This window comes from Lynx canadensis, chromosome B1 (genome assembly GCF_007474595.2).
Source record: "Lynx canadensis isolate LIC74 chromosome B1, mLynCan4.pri.v2, whole genome shotgun sequence".
Lineage (NCBI taxonomy): Eukaryota > Metazoa > Chordata > Mammalia > Carnivora > Felidae > Lynx > Lynx canadensis.
Genome location: NC_044306.2, coordinates 68751662 through 68772591, shown reverse-complemented (window position 1 = coordinate 68772591; position 20930 = coordinate 68751662). Strand labels below are relative to the sequence as shown.

At 35.1% G+C, this 20930-nt stretch overlaps 1 protein-coding gene across 11 annotated transcripts in view; it reads left to right on the top strand.

The window, feature by feature from the left end:
- The window catches only part of RAPGEF2 (Rap guanine nucleotide exchange factor 2), a 247027-nt gene that overhangs the window by 187177 nt on the left and 38920 nt on the right, over window positions 1-20930 (top strand). For all 11 annotated transcript variants that reach the window (XM_030312818.1, XM_030312814.1, XM_030312815.1 and 8 more), the window contains 2 exons: window positions 6297-6428; window positions 17486-17663. In XM_030312818.1, coding sequence (XP_030168678.1) covers window positions 6297-6428; window positions 17486-17663 — 310 coding nt within the window. The remainder of the gene's footprint in view (window positions 1-6296; window positions 6429-17485; window positions 17664-20930) is intronic.

Genomic DNA, 20930 nt, shown 5'->3' with positions numbered 1-20930 from the left:
TTGAGAGAAATTCTTAGCTATGAAAATTTGACTGTTTATAAAAGTAATTGGACTATAAGCATATCATGTAATGAGGTTATTTACTTTATAAAATTTAGTACAGAATTCTAACCAGTGAGTTCTTCCATATGAACATACTTGGGAGAATATATATATAATAAGTAAACTATAATGGTAGTGTTAGGTATGACACTGTCAAAAATAAGTTAGTTTTTTTTGTTTGTTTGTTTTCATTCAATTTGAAAAATATGTGACCTAAGGTGATGGAGAACCTTGACTGGAAAATGACAGAGGGAATGAAAAGGAAGAGAGAGGCATCAGTAAGGTAGATTCTATAGGTCACAATGATTATTTCATTTAGTCATTGTACTATGTTACATTCTTTTGATGGAAGAAACTAAGGTATACAGTAGTTAATTAATTTGTTCAAAGTTGCCTGACTTAGGAGGAGGTTGAATAGATGATTACTCCATATATGTCCGACATGAGGCTTATATCTTTTGAGCCTGACAGGAGGCTGGGAGATGTTCTTAAAAATTATTAATTTTTGTCAGGTTTCTTCAGTAGATACAAAGCAAATTTTTGTAGACCCATTCCTGTAAAACATAGTCATATCAACATTAAAACATGTCTCCATGTGTTTTAATGAGAAATATAATTAGATCTATCAGTTTATTAAATTATCTTATGACACTTTGGGGGAAACTCTCTTGCCTTTATGTTTATGAACAAAAGAAATTGTATATTGTGCAAACATCTTTCTCTTTGTGGAATACTGATGGATGATGTAATCAAGAATAAGTATTGAATCTAGTGTATCATAAGGCAGTATAAGGGAAGTAAAAATTACTTTTTTAAAAAAGTTTATTTATTTACTTAGCACAAGTGAGTGAGCAAGCATGAGCAGGGAAGGGGCAGAGAGAGAGATAAGGAGAGAGAGAATCCCAAGCAGGCTCTGTGCTGTCAGCAGGGAGTCTGATGCAGGGCTCAATCTCATGAACTGTGAGATTATGACCTGAGCCAAACCCAAGAGTTGGACGCCTAGCTGGCTGAGCCATCCAGGCACTGCCCAAAAATTTATTACTTTTTAATTAAAAAAAATTTTAATGTTCATTTAGTTTAGAGAGAGACAGAGTATAAGCAGTGGGGAGAGGCAGAGAGAGAAGGACACAGAATCCAAAGTGGGCTCCAGGCTGTAAGCTGTCAGCACAGAGCCTGACGTAAGGCTCAAACCCATGAACTGTGAGATAATGACCTGAGCTGAAGTCGGACGCTTAACTGACTGAGCCACCCAGGTGTCCCTGCAAAAATTATTTCTGATGAATAATATTCAGGAGTCCAAATGTTTCCCTTATCTGGAGTTCTTAAAGAAATATTATGATTGAGAGATGTAAAAGTCAAAACCATATTACACAGTGGCCTTTAAAATAAACTATAAATAATATTCCTGCTTATTCAAGCTGTATGTAGAAACAGGTCAGAGAGTGTCAGGACTAGTAGTAAATGAAAAGATAAGTGGTAAAAGAAATACAGTGTGTGTGTGTGTGTGTGTGTGTGTGTGTGTGTGTGTGTGTACATACATGTGTACAGACACAGAGAATAGGAATTGCTTTTAAAGCACAACTTGAATTCTAAAGTGGATAAGGGAATAGTGTTTGTGGCTGGATGATTTTGACCACTAAAACCCTCTCAGGTAGTAGCTCAGTAACCCACTGGTATCTAGTCTTAGATTTCAGCTACAGGAATTCTGGAGCTGGAAAGGACCTGTTTCTTACACAGCATCTGCATGTGGTAATTATAGCTAACACACTTCTATAGTGATTTCTGTGTGCCAGACCCTAACCTAAATGCTTTGTGCCCAGCCATTCATTTACTCCTCACAACACAGGTTTCCAATAAGTGATGAATGAGTAGAAAATATAGGAGACTGTATTTTCATTAACATCTCTGATAAAAATAGTCAGTGTGTCCAGTTAGCACACCAACTCTTCCTTGCAGAGCTCGAAAACATGAGCATGAAGAATACTTACAAAACTTCAGTGATGATAGGAGGAAAACAGTATTCATTTGGGTAAATTCTTAGTAATACATCTCAATGTAGAGTTAGTTTTTAGTGACTGAGTATATTTAATTTACCTTCAAAGTGTTACGCAAAGTAAACTGCCAGGGAAGATTGCACAGATCCCAACAATCACCCCAATCGTTGTGTAACGATTTCTTGAAATAAAGTGATTCTAAGGTTAGTTGGGAAATTTTTAAGTTATATAAATTTCAAATGTTGGTGGCAGTATTTTTTTGTTTTTAGTTTTTCATTCTTTTTTAACTATTGGATTTCTCAGCAAACCTAGGCTAATAATCATTATGAAATAGGAAACTCTTACATTTCCATTACTTGTCCAGTGATACACCCGGTCTTCCTGGTAGAGCTTGAAAACATGAACATAAAGAAGTCTTTAGTAGGGAGGAAAGGGAAGAAGGCAGCCATCTTAGCCTCTCCTACATTACAACCACTTTTACCATTTCAACAAAGTATTTACTTATTCGTGTCAGACCCTTCAAGGCACTCAAACTCATTGCGTTTATGTTCAAAACAGTTCATTTATTAACTGGTAAAATTAGAAGTAATTTTATCAATGCCAATCATTAGACTAATTAATAAATCAAAGGCTATCATCAAATGCCTGTTCATATATGAGATTTGTGTCTTTTGTATAGTACTTATTTACAGCTAATTGTTGTGACATCCCTGTTTCTCCCCAAAAGAGAAAACGAGTTACTTTGTAATTGATACCCAGATTTTATTAAACTATAATTTTGTTTATGCTCACTTTAAGTATCTGATTTTAATATTACCCTGTGTTTCTTACGTAGTTAATAGTGTTTGTGATTAAACTATGATTCAGTCATTTTGCCTAACAGTAGTTTATTGCAGTTGTGACCCACAACTATTCCTATTTTTAGGAATATATGTTGCTTTGATTCAGGAAAAATTTGAGGAGTAATATATTCATATATAAAATATTAAAAATTTCAAATATAAAAATAATTTGAGGCTTCTTTAAATTTTAAATAAATTGTGAAATATATTGGTATTAAGATCAAAATGCATAAAATGCATTTATTTCCCCTTTAATTTAATTAATATCTAATATTATTCAGGTGATTGCTGTATATAGTCCCAACTTCAAAAATTTCTCTTATTTTATACAGTTTCTGTTATAAATGGTGGCTAGAGTCACAAGATAATTCACAGCCCCATTTTAATCTGAAATTTAATTAAAAATGACACTGATAATAATTTAAATAGGCACCGGGTCAAACCTAGAAAGGTTTGGAGTAAATGAATCTTGTCTTTGGCATGTCATACCCCTTTTTTTGGTGTATTTTACTCCGACTATGAGTTACTGCCTCCCTAGGGATTCTGTGCTACCCTTGTTGACCTCAGGTTTAAACGTGGCTCCGTGTAACAGTGTTTGTCCCCTGACTCCCAGCCCATATGGTTCATTTGCCTCTTAAAGACCCATTTCCCCTAGCCGTGGGCTCAGGTCTCTATTCTTTTAGGGTGTTGTGGCCAGCTGGGTCACGTCAGTGAAGTTCAGACTCTCTGTCTATGGGATCAACTTCCACATCTTCTCCCATTCTGTAACTGGCTGAGGTGTACCATCAGTGAAATTTAATCATGATACTATTCTCCCAATCTGTGGGAAAAAATTTAAAGCCTTCCTAAGTATGGCATCTGTTCTAATATAAAGAAATGTTCAGTTAATAGTAAATTGTGTATGCATTTACTCTGAGTTTAACATAACATTATTTCATGCTGTTCTGCAAAAAATACAGGTTGAGGGAGGGAGATAAAAGCCGTGTTTAAAAAAATATGTTTGATTCATTTTTCTATTATGGGTAACCCCTATTTCAATGACATTTTGGGTAGTAGAAGTTAGTTACGTTTAGAATTGGGAATGCCATATTCACCTCCATATTCCTTGGGCCTAATAGTATGACATAACACATACTCAATAAGTATTTAGATATAGAATAGAATTGAATTCTTCAGAGTGAAAATATTTCTTTTTTGCTTTTTAAACAGTCTTTATGGTTCTTAGCCTAGCATAGCCATCTAATTCTGGTATCTGCTGTTTTCAGCTAGCATAGATGAATAGATCGTGGTACATAGAGGCTGGATCCATGTGTGTTCTATTAGATGGAGAGCTCTGTAGCTCCTAATGCTTTCCATGCAATGAATTCTCAGCAAAGATGACCATGAGCTCATGGATACTGAAGAGAAGAGAGGCCTTTGAGGCTTAAATAAATAAGTGTCTAGTGAGTAAAAATTCATTAGTGATGTCTTCATTTGACATATTTAAGTTAACTTTAAAAATCACCCTATGTGGTACATGTCAACCTGAGTCACATCTGTAAAAGATAATCAATAGAAATCAGTTTACTGTTCTGTAATTATATGTATCAATTTATTATGCCTTTTAAAATCAGTGAGCCATTGAGTAATGTTTCCCCAGTTGCCTTCTGCAGTGATTGACTGATAAAATGGAACTGTAGCTGGGATGATGAAGAGTATTTATCCTGGTTTTGGGCACATTATTTTAATATGTGATATCTATCACTTAGCAACATGCAAAATCATAGTCATTAGTACATCTCAGGAGATTTCTGTCTCCCAATTGTTCCTGTAGAAGTCCTGCAAATATTTCACTGTTCTACCTTGTGAATAAATATATATAAACTCTCAATTTAGAGTTACCCACCTATCTATTCCTTGTAGAGGAATTGTTATTCTCCTAAATTTTATCTAATATTTCAGAGCATCTTCAATCATTAGGTTTTTAAATAACAACACTTAGTGAGATGTCATGTTTGCAATGATCTCACCCATTTAAATACATCTCACTTCTCTGAGCTCCTCCAACATACATGTTTTTTGTCCATTTATTTGCCATCTAATCTTATGCCTCCTAATACATTTATTTTTAAGCCTTTTTTTTATATCTTGACCAAGTCAAAATATTCTGCACAGCCTGTATTTAATATTATTAAATATCATAACCTGTTTATTAAGTCAGATCTGAATGATAGTGGGATATAAGTACATTTTGCCTCTTTGTTTGGAACTTTGAGGTATTACAATTCATTGGTTATTGCCATACAAATGAATCACCTCCCTTAGGAAACTTATTCTAATCTATGGAATGGCATCTTGTTTTTGGAAAGGGGAGAAGGGATGAGAATCAAAGGAGAGAAAGGAATGTTGCTAAGATAAACTCTTAAGTTGTATTTTAACATTCTCCATTTTTATTCAACAGCTAAATAGGATTAATATGTAGAAAGGAAAGAATGTTACGAATATTGCATGATGTCAGCATATATTTTGAAATGTCATGTGTATTACTGGCCAATCGTATAATAAGTGGGATATTATAAATAGTACCCCTTTTTAATTCAAAAGAACTGATAATAACTTACAAGAGTGTAAGATTCTTAAGGGCAGTGTTTTCTTAGTGTCTCATTCTTAGCATATAGTAGGAGGAAAAAAGCTTGGCATATGTTTGTTGAATTGGCAAATGTATGGATGTTTTCTTTCTCAATACCTTTTCTCTGTTATATGGGAGAGTGAGGGAAGCACTTGAGGGATGCTTAGTGAATCTGTTCAACAGAAGCTATTTCATTTAGGGTTTAAACTGAACAGATAGAAAATTGATATTTATGTGTATGTGTGTAGATTGGTAAATGTTGTCCATAGCTTTCTCAACTCTAAGTTCTTTGAAGGCATCCTATTCTGTTTTTTCATAGAGCCTAGCACAGTTATTTATATAGGAAAACATTTTGTCAATTCTAAGATGCTGTTTTTTTTTTTACTTGTAAGTATTATTTAGGCATATAAGAACCTCAAATCTGTTTTCTTGTTTAAGCTATTTCTTGCTACAAAGTTGTGTTTATAGTGGCTACCAAATAGTAGTAGATTAATTTGCTCAATAGTATATAATTTGAAAGTTGTCATTGAATTAAATGCTCATCCAAGTTAATCTTAACTGCCAAATCTACCTCTTTAAGCATTGAATTTAGTATTAGGGTTCATTGAATGTCCGTAAACTTTAAAAACGTATTTTGTGATTTTTGATAAATAGGGACAATATTTAATAATTTGTGAACTTGAAAAATGAAGGATCTTCCCTCGTACTTTTGGGTAAATGGTATGGAGTAGTGTTTAATAAAATGTTTCAATGTCTTCTTAAGAGTTCTTGATTCAAATTGTAATCCTGTTTCTCCTGCTCCTTCCATAGCTTCCTGCAGATTTCACAAAACTACACCTTACTGATAGTCTCCACCCACAGGTGACGCACGTTTCTTCTAGCCATTCAGGATGTAGTATCACTAGTGATTCTGGAAGCAGCAGTCTTTCTGATATCTATCAGGTAAGAAGGTCTTTTTCTTGTCATTTGTTTCATTTTTATGTATTTCGAGGAGTTTTATGATTCTTTTTTTTTTAAATTTTTTTTCTCAACGTTTTTATTTTATTTTTGGGACAGAGAGAGACAGAGCATGAACGGGGGAGAGGCAGAGAGAGAGGGAGACACAGAATCGGAAACAGGCTCCAGGCTCTGAGCCATCAGCCCAGAGCCTGACGCGGGGCTCGAACTCACGGACCGCGAGATGGTGACCTGGCCGAAGTCGGACGCTTAACCGACTGCGCCACCCAGGCGCCCCTATGATTCTTAATTGATAGGATCTATAAAGTAAATATATGTGTGTTATATTATATGTACTTTTAGGTACATATGTTAATGTTAATGTTCATGCTTCACAGAGACATATAGTATGTCAGGGGAAATAGAACTACTGTCTAACTGTATTTGCCTCTGCTATTACCAGTTAACCAATGGAGTGGTTACACTGGAGATGTTTCTCTGGACTTCAAATATTTTATAAATTTGACTATAGACATATTAGGTTTAGGACTCTTTCTTGTTAAAACTCTGGGGGAAAACTGCAGAATTATACTACATAGTAAGTTTTTCTTATTAAAGTCTTCAGTATGACGAGGAAGAGATTATTATTATTGGATCATTAGATTGTTTTGTTGCATTTTTAAATTATGTATAGGTTTAGTTATGTGTTTAAAATAAATTCTTATGATACTGATGGATAGAAAAGAAACCAGAACCATGGAATTCCAAAGGTGTTTTAAAAGCAAAATAATTTTAATTGTTGAGGAATAGTTCATTGGCTTAGAATATGCAAATTTTGGAAAAGTGGCTAAAATATGCAAAAAAAAAGCGCCCATCTGTGGGGAGATCTTTAAATACATACTACTAATATGGACTTTTGGATGGTTTCAAACAACAACATAGTACTCAGTTTACAAAGTATAATTCTTGACTTCACAGGAATTGTGATATGAGATGACCATAGAGGTACCTTTCTTCAGAAACATTATAGTGTTTCAAGATCATTGAAATATTAAGGCAGTGCTAAGTTTCTATTTAAAAAAAAATACTAACAATAATTAAACAATTAGAATACTATCAGGGTAAAACATATTTAAGTTCTAAATTTAGTAGATCTTAGAAAATTAATTTTATTTCAAGGAAGTAATAGGTACACACTTTTCTATAATTCAAGGGTATTGTAGAGAGCTTACTAATAGCCACAAATGCAATTATTTGCAGATTCTTGGCTGAATAAGAATTTATTATTTTGCAATAAGAAATATTATCTGGCTCTTTAAGATAATTTTGATACAATATCAAATGCAAAGATAGATACTTTGCATTAAGTGTTAACTTATAATAAAATTTTTAGGAAGGAATCACATTTTCAGATGTTAGAGGAGGAGAAGGTGCTAGATATGGGTAAATTTGCTCTCCTTCCTCCACCTGCCAGTACTACCAATTTTTAGAAGTTGATTTTTTTTTTGAACGTTTACTCGAGTATCCCTTATTCTAAGACAATGAATGGTATTCCTAAAAGCTGTGCTTTGTAATAACTGGAATATCATGATGGAGACCCTGTCTTCTAAACTGTGGGGTGATTATACTCGTTAAAGATCTGCAGTGGAAACACAGCTTGAGGTGGTAGCAGTTACCATTGCTGTCAACTCTATACAAACCTAAGTGGAACTCCTAGAAGGCAAATTTATAATAAGAATGAAGTAAGTGGTTCATAGAATTTATTGAGGCATATTCTGACTGGAATTCTGGCTTTACGTGTTTAAACCTTGAGTAGGCTAGGATAAGTTCATGAGGAAATTCTTGACGGTACAGAATCTGAGAATCCAGACTGTGGGCGAGAACTCCAAATTGCTCTGACATGGTCTGCCTGCAGTCTGACTTTATCTGGGGGTATAGATGAAATAGAGGGTCTCTGTGTACTTTGATTGATTTTAGTTGAGTGTCAAGGCTATCCACTTCAAATTTGATGGCAGACATGTAGCCTGTTAAGTTTATATCCTTCAAAAGGAAGAATCCAAAGGTGTACCTAAGGTTTTGTTATTAGCTATATTAAACTTAACATTTAATAGAGATCCCCAAATAGACCATTTCCATTATCTTTAAATCAGAAATTCTTAAGGTGGAGAAGAAATCTGACAGATGCACTTGGTTCAGTGACCAGTCTTATATTTGAGTCCTCTACTGCTTTTCTGTCAGTGAAGCAAACAGTTTATTCTGGAACATTTCCAAGGATGGACAACTATCTCCCATGGCAGTCCATTTAATCTCTGTATAATTCTGACTTAGGAGAAGTTTCTCCTAAGTCAGAAAGTTGTCATGTTGAAGTGAGTATAAATGCTTACAGGATGGACTCAGGTTGAAATTGAATGCTGTATGCCAGAGAGAAAAAGGTAGAATAATTTTTCTAACAGGATAGGAGGAGAGGAATTCAAAAGCAAAGTGAATAACTAGCTTTAAGAAGAGAAGCCTTCCTCTGTTTCTACAGGTACATATTATTGTGGTGGGTTTGGATTGGGGAGTTTGAGAGGTGAGGGCATTTCTCTGATGACTTCAGTTTTTCCCTCTGAAGAAGTTGAGTTCATTTGTTGAGAGTGGGAGAGTTAGCTGGTCGAGAGTTTTAAGGAGAGAGAAGTTTTGAAATAGATGCTTCAGAGAGTAGGAGAGCAAATTGACTAGAGTAATGGAAGCTCAGTTGAGAGGGTGCCCTCAAATACAGAGTGACTTCCCTCTGCCCTATTAAGTATTTTTTTTTTCTACAGCAAGCACAAAGAAAGCAGAGATTTGGCTGCACCCAGGCCTGGAGTTTTGTTAAATGAGTGTATCACAAAGACGGATGGAGCAACATGCCAACCTCTTTTAACTGCTGAGCTTTGTTTTTGCATGCCTTCTGCCTGGAATGTTTTCTCCTAGCTTGATCCTTTTCTGCTTCGTTTTCAAGTACCATCTTCTCAGAGAGTTCTTTGCTTATTACTGTCTGAAAAGTAGGTCTTGCATTTTGGTTCCTTTCCTGGCTATTCCTTTTATTTAGACTTTTTTCCCCAAATGATTATTGCTTTCTCTGTTCTGTCTGCTTACTGAAATGACAGCTTCAAGAAGATAGGGAACTTCTCTGTCTTGTCTCCATTTGCTCTCTAGAACCAGGAAACTGTGGGTACTCAGTAAAGATATGCCAAATGAATGTGATTGAAATATTGGACTAGGTTTTATAAGCTGAAGGTGGGAAAACTAGACATAGAAGGTAGTAGAGTCTTGAAGACTAAAGATCATGCTTGAGTTGAAAAACGGTTATCTTTGAAACAGATGGAAGCAATTGAAAAGTAGGAGTTTTTTGGCAGTAGAAAACAGAATGCCTAAGTTGGGGATATGAGACAGTGCAATTCTAGCCATAAGATCTTGGCTACATAGTGTGATTATCAGAGCAGTGGTTTGGTGGACTGGAAATAGTTGTTCAAAAATAGATCAATAGAACAGAGAGTTCAAGTAAAATGGAATTCATGTGGAAGGATGTAATAAGCAACAGGAATCCTCACACATCAGTGAAGAATGTGATGGATTATTCAATAAATGATCTTTGGGGTGGGCTGGGTCACTTTATAGCCTCACTCTATATCATTATTAAGACTAAATTCCAGATCAAAGAGTTAGCAAACTCTTATGGTATAACAATCAAAATAATTTAATAGTTAAAAGATCATTTGAGAGACAAAGATTTGAAGTCAGACTATAACTCATGTAAGCAAATTAATAAGAAAAATACTTGGCTCACCATAAAACAATATTCAAAGGGCAAGAGGAGGTAATTTGCAAAAGAGTACATGCAGATACCTGTACCTTAAGTAAAATCCTTAAAACCTATTAGTAATTGAGTGTATGAGGATTAAATATACTATTTTCCTGTCAAATTAGCACAGGCTTTCTTACTTATAATAAATGTTTACAGATGGACATTCTTACACCTGTTAAAATTATAATTTTTGAAGGGGCACCAGGTGGCTCAGTCGGTTGAGCGTCCGATTTCGGCTCAGGTCATGATATCACAGCTCGTGAGTTTGAGCCCCGTGTCCAGCGCTGTGCTGACAGCTTGGAGCCTGGAGCCCGCTTCAAATTCTGTGTCTCCCTCTCTCTTCCCCTAACCCACTCACATACTGTCTCTGTCTCTCTCAAAAATAAACATTAAAAAAATTTTTTTTTAAATTATAATTTTTGGAAAGAAACCTAACAATTTATACTAAATGCTGTAAAACTGTTCCTGTCTTTTAGGCATAGATATATTTTAAATTCTATATTGAAATTAAATAAATTGATGTGTGAAATTAGGAGCAGCATAAATTATAATACACAGGCTAGACTTAGTGCAAGCATTATACTTATTTCCAAATATTTTCATACTTTCTACATATACAGTGGAAACTTGGATTGTGAGTAACTTGTGCAAGTGTTCCACAAGACAAGCAAACATTTCTAATAAATTTTAACTTGATAAATGAGCAATGTATTGCAATATGAGTAGTACGTGATGTCGAATGTCACATGATCACAACTGGGCCAATGGTTCTTGAAAGTCGCTTTGATATATATGAGTGCTTTGGGTTACAAGCACGTTTCCAGAATATGAATTATGTTCGCAAACCAAGGTTTTACTTGTTTTCTAGATAGTTCCTACTTACTTGTCTTGGTTAAATTATCGTCAGCATTAGCATTCAATATAGCCTTCTACGAGCCTAAATTTATATCGGGGTCTGACTTAGGTGCTGTGTGTATGTACGTTTGAATTCTGCACGAAATTTATTTACATCAAGAATGATTACTAAGCAACCCTTTTAAAAATGTGGGGATATGCCTGTATACTTCATAAGCAAAAACTTTTTTTTCGTAAATGGTTTTTAAGTACTCGATAAAACATATGTAGAAGTTATTTTTATTTTAGTTAAATTAACACTTCACTGGAGCCTTCATGGCATTTGATATTTCCTCAAGTTTGTCATTTTCTTGATATCCTTTATATAATATATGAAATTGCTTTTGATTTCGGTAAATCATAGAGCTTTTGGCATTAATCTGAGACTATTACTAGTTTTTTTGAGAATATTACTATTTAACTATAATGTACATCCAAATCTATATTAGGCTATACATGTGGAAAGTAAATTAATTTAGGACAGGAGTTATTTGCCTGACTGAATTACGTAAGCCTTTCTTCTTGTTCCTGAGACAAATATAATCAGATACTTTTAAACTATAAAGTGCCTGTGTGCCTATCTTTATCTAGAATAAAAGGGTTTAAAGACTAGCATTAATCTTGTAATACAGTTTGGAGGAAGCTATAAAGTAGCAAATGTTTATGTGTATATACAAATATATTTATTTAAAATTTTATGTGTCGTGACTTAGCAAAGCAGAAAACATTTCATTGCTTTGTTATATTTTAACTGTGTTTTTGGTAGAGTTGACACGGTGTTACATTGGTTTCAGGTGGATAACATAGCGATTGGACAAATCAATAAGTTATGCTCTGCACACCACTAGCATAACTACCATCTTTCACTCTACAAAGTTATTATAGTACTATTGACTATTCCCTATGATGTAGCTTATTCTCATAACCCGTTCATTTCGTAACTGGAAGTCTCCCCTTCACCCATTTTTCCCCATTCCTCCCACCACCCTTTCTGCTGGCAGCCGCTAGTTTGTCCTCTGTATTTATAGGTCTGTTTCTTTTTTTTTTTTTTTTTTTTTTTAATTTTTTTTTTTCAACGTTTATTTATTTTTGGGACAGAGAGAGACAGAGCATGAACGGGGGAGGGGCAGAGAGAGAGGGAGACACAGAATCGGAAACAGGCTCCAGGCTCTGAGCCATCAGCCCAGAGCCTGACGCGGGGCTCGAACTCCCGGACCGCGAGATCGTGACCTGGCTGAAGTCGGACGCTTAACCGACTGCGCCACCCAGGCGCCCCTATAGGTCTGTTTCTACTTTTGGTTTGTTTATTCAATGTTTTTGTTTGTTTTTTTAGATCCACATATAAGTGAAATGATGCGGTATTTGTCTTTCTCTGACTTACTTCACTTAGGTCTGGGTCCTTTCACTTACCCTCTGGGTCCACCCACGTTGTTGCAAATGGCAAGATCTCATTCCTTTTTATGGCTGAATAATAATCTTGTGTGCGTGTGCATGCATGTGTGTGTACACCACATCTTTATCCACTCATCTATCGATATACACTTGGATTGCTTCCATATCTCGGCTGTTGGAAATAGTGCTGCAATAAATATGGGGTACATATCCCCTTAGATTAGTGTTTTCATTTTCTTTGGGTAAATACCCAGTAGAATTATTGGATCATATTGTATTTCTATTTTTAATTTGTTAAGAAACCTCTATCCTGTTTTGCACAGTGGCTGTACCAATTTACATTCTCACCAACAGTGCATAAGTGTTCCTTTTTCTCCACATCCTTGCCAGCACTTGTTGTTTTGTTTTGTTTTTTGTTTTGTTTTGTTTTGTTTTGTTGTTGTCTTTGTGATTCTAGCTATTCTGACAGGTATAAGGTGATATTTCATTGTGGTTTTTATTTGCATTTCCCTGATGATTAATGATTTAGTGATTTTCTTTAAGAAGATAGTCTATTGAGAAAACTGGGCAAAGTATTATAGTGCAAATCATTTAGTAGTTTGTATTCGTCAGACCTGAGTTTAAGACCCAACACAATTACTAGGTTTGGTTTTGTTTGCATTGAACAGTTTGATTTTCCTAGTGTTTTCTCATCTGAAAAGCAGGGGTAATAATCCTAATTTGCTGAATTGATGTGAAGATTTTTATGTGTATGGTAGTCATTCAGTATAGGATCACTATTCTTATAATTGTTGTATGAGCCATTTAGCCAGAATTAAATGGTTGCAATTAGTCTGAGTGACAGTTTTTTTTACAATAAGTAAGGGGTTGCATTATTTAACAGAGCTTTGGTTTTTTGACAAATTCTGCCAGTACAAATCGTGCGTAAGCTTCGCTGGTGCGATGGGGAGAGGTAAAGATACACAAATGCTGATATAAAAAATGTGTTCCCTTGAGGAAGGGACTGTCTTTTGATGTGGCCTGTAATTGGCGTTCTTTTCTTTCCCCTTATTCAATCCAAGAACAGTGGTATGAGTGGGAGGATATAACTCTACTGATAACACTGGAGTCATAGAGGTTAAGTAATTTTGCTAAAGTCACGTAATAAATGGTAGAGCTGAGATCTGAATTACTAAACCCTGAGTTTGTTTATTTAGCAAATGTAAATTCAGTAACTACTGGGTTCTAGGCCCTCCTCCTAAGTTTAGTACACTTCTCCTGTAGACCAGTTGGTGTTGGTTCAGTAAGCATTTCACTCCAGTCTCCAAAAGTTTTATTGTTCATGAAGCAGTAGTATTATGGCATTAGTAGACTCCTAAAAAAATTGTTATCAAGTTCTATTTAAAATTTATTATTAAAAGAAATTCTGGAAGGGCACCTGCCTGGCTCAGTCAGTAGAGCCTCCAACTCTTGATCTCAGTGTTGTGAGTTCAAGCCCCATGTTGGGCCTACAGCTCACTAAAAAAAAAAAAAAAAAAAAAAAAAAAAAAAATTAAATAAAGGAATTCTGTAGTGTTTTAAAATATAATGGATATTTATTTAGAAAAATAATCTAAGTTACTGGTTTAGTGAGCGTTATTTCATGAATGAATTAGGAATGGAATACACATAACAGAGATAGAAAACAACTAACGATCGTTAACACAAATGGGGTGGAAGGTTCAGTTGTGGAGAGATTAATCCAATTCACATTTAAAAGGCTTTTTGTTCTGGGACACCTGGCTGGCTTAGTCAATAGAGCATGGGGTTCTTGAGTTCAAGCCCCATGTTGGGCTTAGAGCTTACTTCATTTAAAAAAAAAAAAAAGAAGAAGAAGAAGGAGTCTTTTTGTTTTATTTAACACTTACATATAATTCATTTAAATGACAGTAATGATTTCTTAGGAATGTTACAGAATATATTTTGTATCTCTTACTGTATTTTAGATGTTTAAAATTTAAAGAAACACTATAAGCTATATAACTATATTATTTAGAAGTTTTTTATTTTTATTTTTTATTTCTGTCTCTAGTAGTCCCTTCAATTTCAGCTAATATTAAAGAATGTACATACAGAGGGCTGATTGTATATTTGAAAATATAAGGTGATGAATAATAATCTTCAATGTTAAGGTGAAACTGGGGTGAAAATGTAAACATAGCAAACATTAGCAAATTGTCACATTTCTGGACTTCAGAAATAAGGCTGTGATAATAACAGTATTGGCCTAATTTCTCTGATCACAGGCTTGGCATAATACATCATGTCAAGTTCTACTTCTGTTTCATTCTAGAATCTACAGACAATTCTGTGAATTCTGAATTTAAATTAGGAGATGTGTTTCTGAGTGTGCCACAGTTAATTCAGTTAGGCAAATAATTCCTGTCCTAAACTAATTTCCCTTCCACATGGATAGCCTAATATAGATGTAGATGTATATTATAGCTAAGTAGTAATAGTCTCAAAAAAAACCCCAAAAAACTAGTAATAGTCTCAGAACAATGCCAAAAGCTCTATGATTTACTGAAATCAAAAGTGATTCCATATATTGTATTCTGAACACAGTTCTTAAGAGATTATTTTCATTTTTTAAAGGATATCAAGAAAATGAACAAACTGAGGAAATATCAAATGCCACAAAGGCTCCAGTGAAGTGTTAATTCAACTAAAAGTAAAATAACTGCTACATATGTTTTATCGAGTACTTGAAAACCGCAAGCCTACAAGGCCTTACTGCTCTCCCACTGCTCTGCTGATAATGGTCTTAACCCAAGCAGTAGTATTTACTAAGGCCATTATTTAAAGAGCTTTTGTAGACATTAGGTTTTCCATTTTTAATTATTCTGTCTTCATTAAGTATTCTTTATTATTTTCCCCTTAGTTTTTTTTTTTTTATAATGTATGTATTTTAGTTTAGGAAATTGTACCTAAAGAACTAAAAATGTCATTAAAATTATTTTGTTAAACTTATAAAATATTAATACCTGTTTGTATTGCTTCAAAGGTAGGATTAAATCTTATGTTTTGCAGTATAAACCAAGACTTGAGAAAAGTAAAACTTTGATAAGAAAATGATAAAATTTTTCTTTAAATACCCAGTTAAATTTAAAAAAAAAGTATAGATCCCTATATAAGCCACATTCATATGTAATATCTGTTGTAAAGAGATAGATTAGGTTGTGGTTAAGACTGTAGAGACAGAATTCCTAGGTTCTAATCTTTTTTTTTTTTTTTTTTAATGTTTATTTTTGAGAGAGAGAGAGAGCGCGCGCGCTGTGCAAGCAGGGGAGGGGCAGGGAGAGGGAGATGGAGGATACAAAGTGGGCTCTGCCTGTCAGCGCAGAGCCAGATGCAGGGCTCGAGCTCACGAACCATGAGATCACGCCCTGAGCCGAAGTCAGACACTTAACTGACTGAGCCACCCAGGTGCCCCCCAGCGTTCTAATCTTGATTCTGCAATAATTTCCGTTTACGAGAATGTTTGAAGAATAATAAAAGTCAGTAATAACACTTCATAGGATAGTTTTGAAGATTAAATGAGTTAATACATATAAAACAGAGTAGTTCCTGGCACATTGTAAATATTGGGTGTTGGATGAGGAGGAGGAGGAGGAAGTTCAGCAGTTTATATTTTTATCTTTCACTTTTAATAAATGTTTTTGCCTATTCTTAAAAATAAGACGGCCTTTAATGTCTTTGAAAACCACGTGAACTACAAGTTATTTGAAGTTAGTGAACTTTATAATACATGTTTTCTAGGAAGTTCATGGTTTTATAACAGACTTTTTAAGAGTTTAATATTTTATCTGGCAAAACGTGATGTTCAAGACTTTCATAGCTTAAGCAGTTAGTAAATTTTGGGTATAATGTCAAGTAAGGTTGATATGATAACATTCATATATATTGTGGAGATGATAATCACAGCAGGCTATAGAATGACCTGAATAGGATAGCTGTCCTAGCCTTGAGATAGCCCAGGAGAAAAGATCATTTTGAAGTTCGTGACTCTAATGACTAACATTTAAGTACTTGATTACTTGAAATTTGATTGGTGATAAGGTCATCTTGTTGAGGAATGAAGAATGTGTTACCTGTAGGCATATGGTCTTTTAATATTTTTTGGTGATTTATAATTGGAGAGTGGACATTGGTATAATCAAAGTAAATGTTAATGTTTTGTTCACATACTTATAAAGTTATCTTTGATTTATGCTTCACTTTTCCATAAAGACCACCTAATAGGAAAGAAGTTGTTGAGTCTTCTTGGCATTAATAAATCCACACCTGTTCTTTTGGAGAAGGAATTGCTCAGAATCAGTCATTACCCTTAGGCTCTTAGCTTAAGCCATTCTCTTTGAAAAATGGAGTGAAAACAAACACTGTCTTTTTCTTCTTTATTCTACTGTTTCAGGAGCATATGACAGCTCAGATAAGAAATCAGAATTTTTGAGATAAGATCATTAATCCCAACTAAAAGTTTAATAGGAGATTAAATCACTCCTGTTTTCTATAAGTGATTCTTCTTACATAGTGCCTAGTGCATAAATATTTGTTGATATTGAATACATGCTTAGTTACAGACAAATCAATATACTAAAATTTTAATATTTCAAACTAGACTTGCTCTTATTTCTTTTGGGTACAAAAAGACTTGCTTAAAATAATTTTTAAAAATTATTTTTTGGTCTTGGGGCGCCTGGGTGGCTCAGTCGGTTAAGTGGCCGACTTCGGCTCAGGTCATGATCTCGCGGTCTGTGAGTTCGAGCCCTGCGTCGGGCTCTGTACTGACAGCTCAGAGCCTGGAGCCTGTTTCAATTCTGTGTCTCCCTCTCTCTGACCCTCCCCCGTTCATGCTCTGTCTCTCTCTGTGTCAAAAATAAATAAACGTTAAAAACAATAAAAAATAAAAAAAATTATTTTGGTCTCTTTTAAGGCCACAGAAAGCGAGGCTGGTGATATGGACCTGAGTGGGTTGCCAGAAACAGCAGTGGATTCTGAGGACGATGATGATGAAGAAGACATTGAGAGGGCATCAGATCCTCTGATGAGCAGGGACATTGTGAGAGACTGCCTAGAGAAGGATCCAATTGACAGGACAGATGATGACATTGGTAAGTTTGGATAAGAAAATGAATTTAAGGGGCGCCTGGGTGGCGCAGTCGGTTAAGCGTCCGACTTCAGCCAGGTCACGATCTCGCGGTCCGTGAGTTCGAGCCCCGTGTCGGGCTCTGGGCTGATGGCTCAGAGCCTGGAGCCTGTTTCCGATTCTGTGTCTCCCTCTCTCTGCTCCTCCCCCGTTCATGCTCTGTCTCTCTCTGTCCCAAAAATAAATAAACGTTGAAAAAAAAAAATTAAAAAAAAAAAAAAAAAAGAAAATGAATTTAAGAGCAATTTAAAATATTTAGGGTAAAATGGCCTGATAAAATAGAGCCCAAGAATAGTAGGCTTTAAAAAGTCATTAATTTATAATTTTCCCTTGCATAAGCAGTAGCATTTGTTGAAAAAAAGTTTAAAGAATCAATTTTATTCAATCATTATGTTCTGAAGTCTACAAATGATAAAACTTCTTATAAAACTCTACCACATGAGCCCCTTCTCAGCTTACTTTATGACAAAAAAAAGAAAAAAGTAGTCTTCCATATAGTGTTATTCCTATTATTTTTCTTGTGAGCACTATTCCTATAATGCTCACGTTTTCCCTATGTAAATACCAGTCAATGACAACTGGTAAAATTGCCATGTAGATGACTTTGCTTTTACTCTGGTTCCATCTGAAGATGGGACTGAGTGGAAAACTTAGTAGTATATGAGCTGCAGGGGGTTTAGACTTTCTTTAAGTGCATCCTAAGGTTAGAAATCCAAGTGGCTTTGTATCTGTTTTCCCCATCCTTGAAGGTTCCATTACCCACTTTCCCATCAGAATAAGAGATGACTGTGTAATAATGGTTTAGTGTTCAGGTACACCTTCTGCACTCAGGCTTCTTCCTTCGAATGCTAGGAGTCAGGGCAACTTCTGTAGAGCGCCTTGTGTCTACCACAGGTCTGGAATCTGTAAGCACCCTTGCCTGAGCCCAGATAATCTGTCCTACCACTCTCCCAACTCTTTTTGGCTGATATATATTTGCAGACAAATTCAAGGAACTTGCTCTATTGGGACTAGATATAGGACAGTATGGGCATAGTTATAAGTGGCTGGTTGCATGTGTTGTGAAGGAAACAAACATGATGAAGAAAATCTTTTACCACCTACTCTATATACATACGCTAGAAAATTAAGGATGAAAAAACCAACAACTTGTATTAGATATTTAAAAACAAATTTAAAATTTATAGGATTGGTAAGTATTTATAGATGAATATACCATGTTGGTAACCATTCATTCATGCAGCTAATGTGATTGAGCACCTTCTATGTACTGAACCTTTTTTTAAGTCCTGGCAACTCAGAGGGGAACAGGCAGGTAAGATCCTTGCTCTCTTTCAGTCTGAAGAATAAAGTGGGGATTAGGGAGTGATGGAGGTTGAGGAATGAACAGAATGGAGCCTATTTTAGGAGGAAAGGGCTCAGACATGAAGGAAGTGAAAAGGGGAGCCACCTATGCCTGTGGCCCCCAGTGAAGAAATGTGTTCTGTGTTAACCCTTTCTGGATAATTTTTGCTGGAGTAAGGACTTAAAGGCTTCACAGATACCCATCCCTGACTCCAGCCCATTTCCTTCTCTACCACCTGCACTCCCGTTGCAAAGGTGCTGGCAGTTTGCAAGTCTCTTGAGGGTTCTGCAGCATAAATTAGAGTGGTTCTGTTTTACCCACTGAAAACATTGGGTTTCACTTTCTTATGTCTAATACCACATACACATTCATTTGATTTGCAGTGTCCAAAGTTGTATTACACTGTCCCATTCTCTTTGTCCTTGTCGACTTCTTTTTAAAAGTGTCCTTAAACAGAAAGTGAAATTGGAAGTGTATTCAATTTGCCATCTTACTCCAGAATCCTTGCTCATAGGTTGTTTTTTTTTTTAATTTTTAAATAAGATTGAACATTGCTTATGAACAGATAGATGTGGAAATTATTCTTTTGTAAGTTAATGTATCTTCTTTTTTGAATATGTTCATTTTAGTACAGTTATAGAAGAAAATAATTATTAAAATCATACAGCATGTCATTCCTGGAAATTTAAGATTTTCACTTCATATCTGAGAAGGTATCTTTTCCAGAATTTCTGGAAAGCAAATGCTATGCTGATTCCTTCAAAAGAATACAAAGCTATCTTTTTTTTAAAATGTGCTTGTTGATATAACCTCCAGTGAATAACATTTACTTGAATACCAATTCACTTGCAAGCAGAGATGATTCTGATGCTTGCTCCTATCAAATATACTTTTATTTAAAATAATAAACCATTATTATTAAAGATAAAGCCTTATGAGTGTTGTTTGCTCTACAAGAGGTCTTGGAAGAGCTTATATTCTGTCTCCTCAAGACAAAACCACATGTGAGCACTTTTAGCTTTTTTGCTGTTACTCTTGTTAAATCTAACTGATCTGCCAGTATTTAGTTACAACAGATACCTTTCATAAAAACTACAAACTTCTAAATGATGCTCTCTCTGGATGCCTCTGTTCCTAACCACCTTCCTCTAACCCCATGAAATAGAGAAGGAATGGTGTGTTGGGAGGTGGGGGGGTGGGCAGAATCAAAGTTGAATCAAATGAAATTGCTAACATATTTTAAAAGCTGCAAGAATTAAAAAAATTGCTTTGGGGTTCCCATAGATTCTTGGGTGTGTGTACCTTTGTTTCAATACTTTGAAGGAAAGGACTTTATTCCTTTTTGCTCTCTAGCTCATAATTCTGTAGGTACTCAGTTATCGAATGGTTGTGAATTTAATTTCTTTTTTGAGGCCTTTACACATTAAGGTAGAGACATACTTTTCAAAGATCCCTTCCAAAGAGTTCTTTTTTCTCCCCTTCAATATAGCACCAAAAAAAACAAAAACAAAAACAAAACTCCACAGATTTTTCAAAAACATCTTAATAGTAACCAGTTTTTATACAAAATTAAACCAAGCAAATAAGCTAATTTTTATATTGACATCGCTTGCGGTGTCTGTAAGCTGATTATCTGGCCTTTCTTTGTGTCACATTGACTAGAAAAAAAGTGTTTAAAAATGTCTTTTTTCAGGGCGCCTGGGTGGCTCGGTCAGTTGAGCATCTTACTCTTGATTTCGGCTCAGGTCATGATCTCAGAGTTTGTGGGATCAATCCGTGTGCTGTCAGCAGGGAGTCTGCTTGGGATTCTCTCTTTGCCCCTCTGCCCCTCAAAATAAACTTTAAGGAAAAAAGGTCTTTTTTCATAAATGGAAATATTCCTTTCCT